At 50.6% G+C, this 1,383-nt stretch overlaps 1 protein-coding gene across 1 annotated transcript; it reads left to right on the forward strand.

Moving 5' to 3' along the window:
• Positions 1 to 493: 493 nt before the first annotated feature.
• On the forward strand, positions 494 to 1,180 carry BKA58DRAFT_440765 (uncharacterized protein; the record flags this gene model as incomplete). Its single annotated transcript, XM_046173774.1, has 1 exon — positions 494 to 1,180. One exon carries the CDS (start codon positions 494 to 496, stop codon positions 1,178 to 1,180), a length of 687 nt encoding a protein of 228 aa, XP_046024213.1.
• Between the last annotated feature and the right edge of the window lie 203 nt (positions 1,181 to 1,383).

Genomic DNA, 1,383 nt, shown 5'->3' on the forward strand with positions numbered 1-1,383 from the left:
TGAGTACCTCTTCGCATCTGGAGGTGGAATCCGGCAACAAGCCATTTACGGCTCAGACACAAACGATAACACAACTGATCGTGTCATGGTCTCGGCTTCAGTGTTCAATACTTTCAACATCACCCGACGCTCGCCCCATCTCCGCCCGACCGAGCTTCACCCACTCGATGATGGCACCATGGCGAAATATAAGAAAACCATAAAGTCCTTCCGGGCTTTATCATCATACACAAAATAGGGATGGTGTGATGCACTTTCGCGTGGCGAGGATCGAGCCATTCTCCTCCTCTTGTTCTCAGTCCTTCGCCACCTAGATACCCTTGTCCTGCGCGGCAGCACACACTGTCTGCCTTTAAGCACAGCTCTTCAACGCGCGGCCGAATTCTCCACAATTCGCGTGCTGGAATTATCCGACATCACTGACGGGACGCTCTCTGACAGCTGTCGTTACATCGTGTCACTCTCAAGTTTGCAAGAGCTAATATTCTCTGACATGAGTGTGACGCAGACCAAGATCCGGAATCTCGGGGTAGACACGGTACACATCGAAACTCTTCGCTTCCTCCGTTGTTATGCAACGCCTGCAGCTGTCGCGTCTATGGTTACGGCCTGTGCGTACCTCGAGACCTTCGAGTATACGGTCAGCGGTGTGCAGTACTGCAACTCTCACGATCCTTACGCCGAGAACGGAGATCTGCCGATGGTTGATCAGTTGAGACACAACGACCTCGTGCTGAAGAAAATCACGGTCGGCTCCATAGACTTTGTTCCCAAGCTTGAATTATTGCGCCTGAGTCCAATGGATAGATTCTGGTCGCTGGAGTATCTGGATGTTGAGACGCGTCACTTGTTGCCCGACAAGGTGAACGGAAGGCCTCAGGATCGGGCAGCTTATGCAATCGAGATCATATCGATGTGCAACTCCCTCCAGACGCTCATTCTACGCGATTGCAGCTGGGACAAGATGTTGCTGGTTATGGACTTATTTGAGTTCGGGAAGACCGCTGGAGGGTTGTTTCCTGGCTTCACAACACTCTTCGTTAGCTACAGGAAGCCCAAGACTCAGAAGTCTTCGGTCCTCGCAGAGTTGCCAAAGCGTGTCTTGGCTTGTCAGGCTGCTGGTATCAATGTTATCACCGAGGCGAAGGAAATAGGTTGGCTGAAGAAGTCCCGCTCGTAGGTAATAGTGCAACTGCGTTGTATGTTGGGACACTACTCTTCTGCGAATGTCACATATATTCTACCTGATCCTGGTACGAGGTAGCTGGTTATATGAAAAGGGCCTTCATGAACACGATAAGCCCATGGGAATGATAGAGGTTGGTCTCAGTCCATACCGTCGATTACACATCTAATCACATTTGTCGCGAGTGTATAATAACC

This window comes from Alternaria rosae (assembly GCF_020736505.1).
Source record: "Alternaria rosae strain MPI-PUGE-AT-0040 chromosome Unknown BKA58scaffold_6, whole genome shotgun sequence".
Taxonomy (NCBI): Eukaryota; Fungi; Ascomycota; class Dothideomycetes; order Pleosporales; family Pleosporaceae; genus Alternaria; species Alternaria rosae.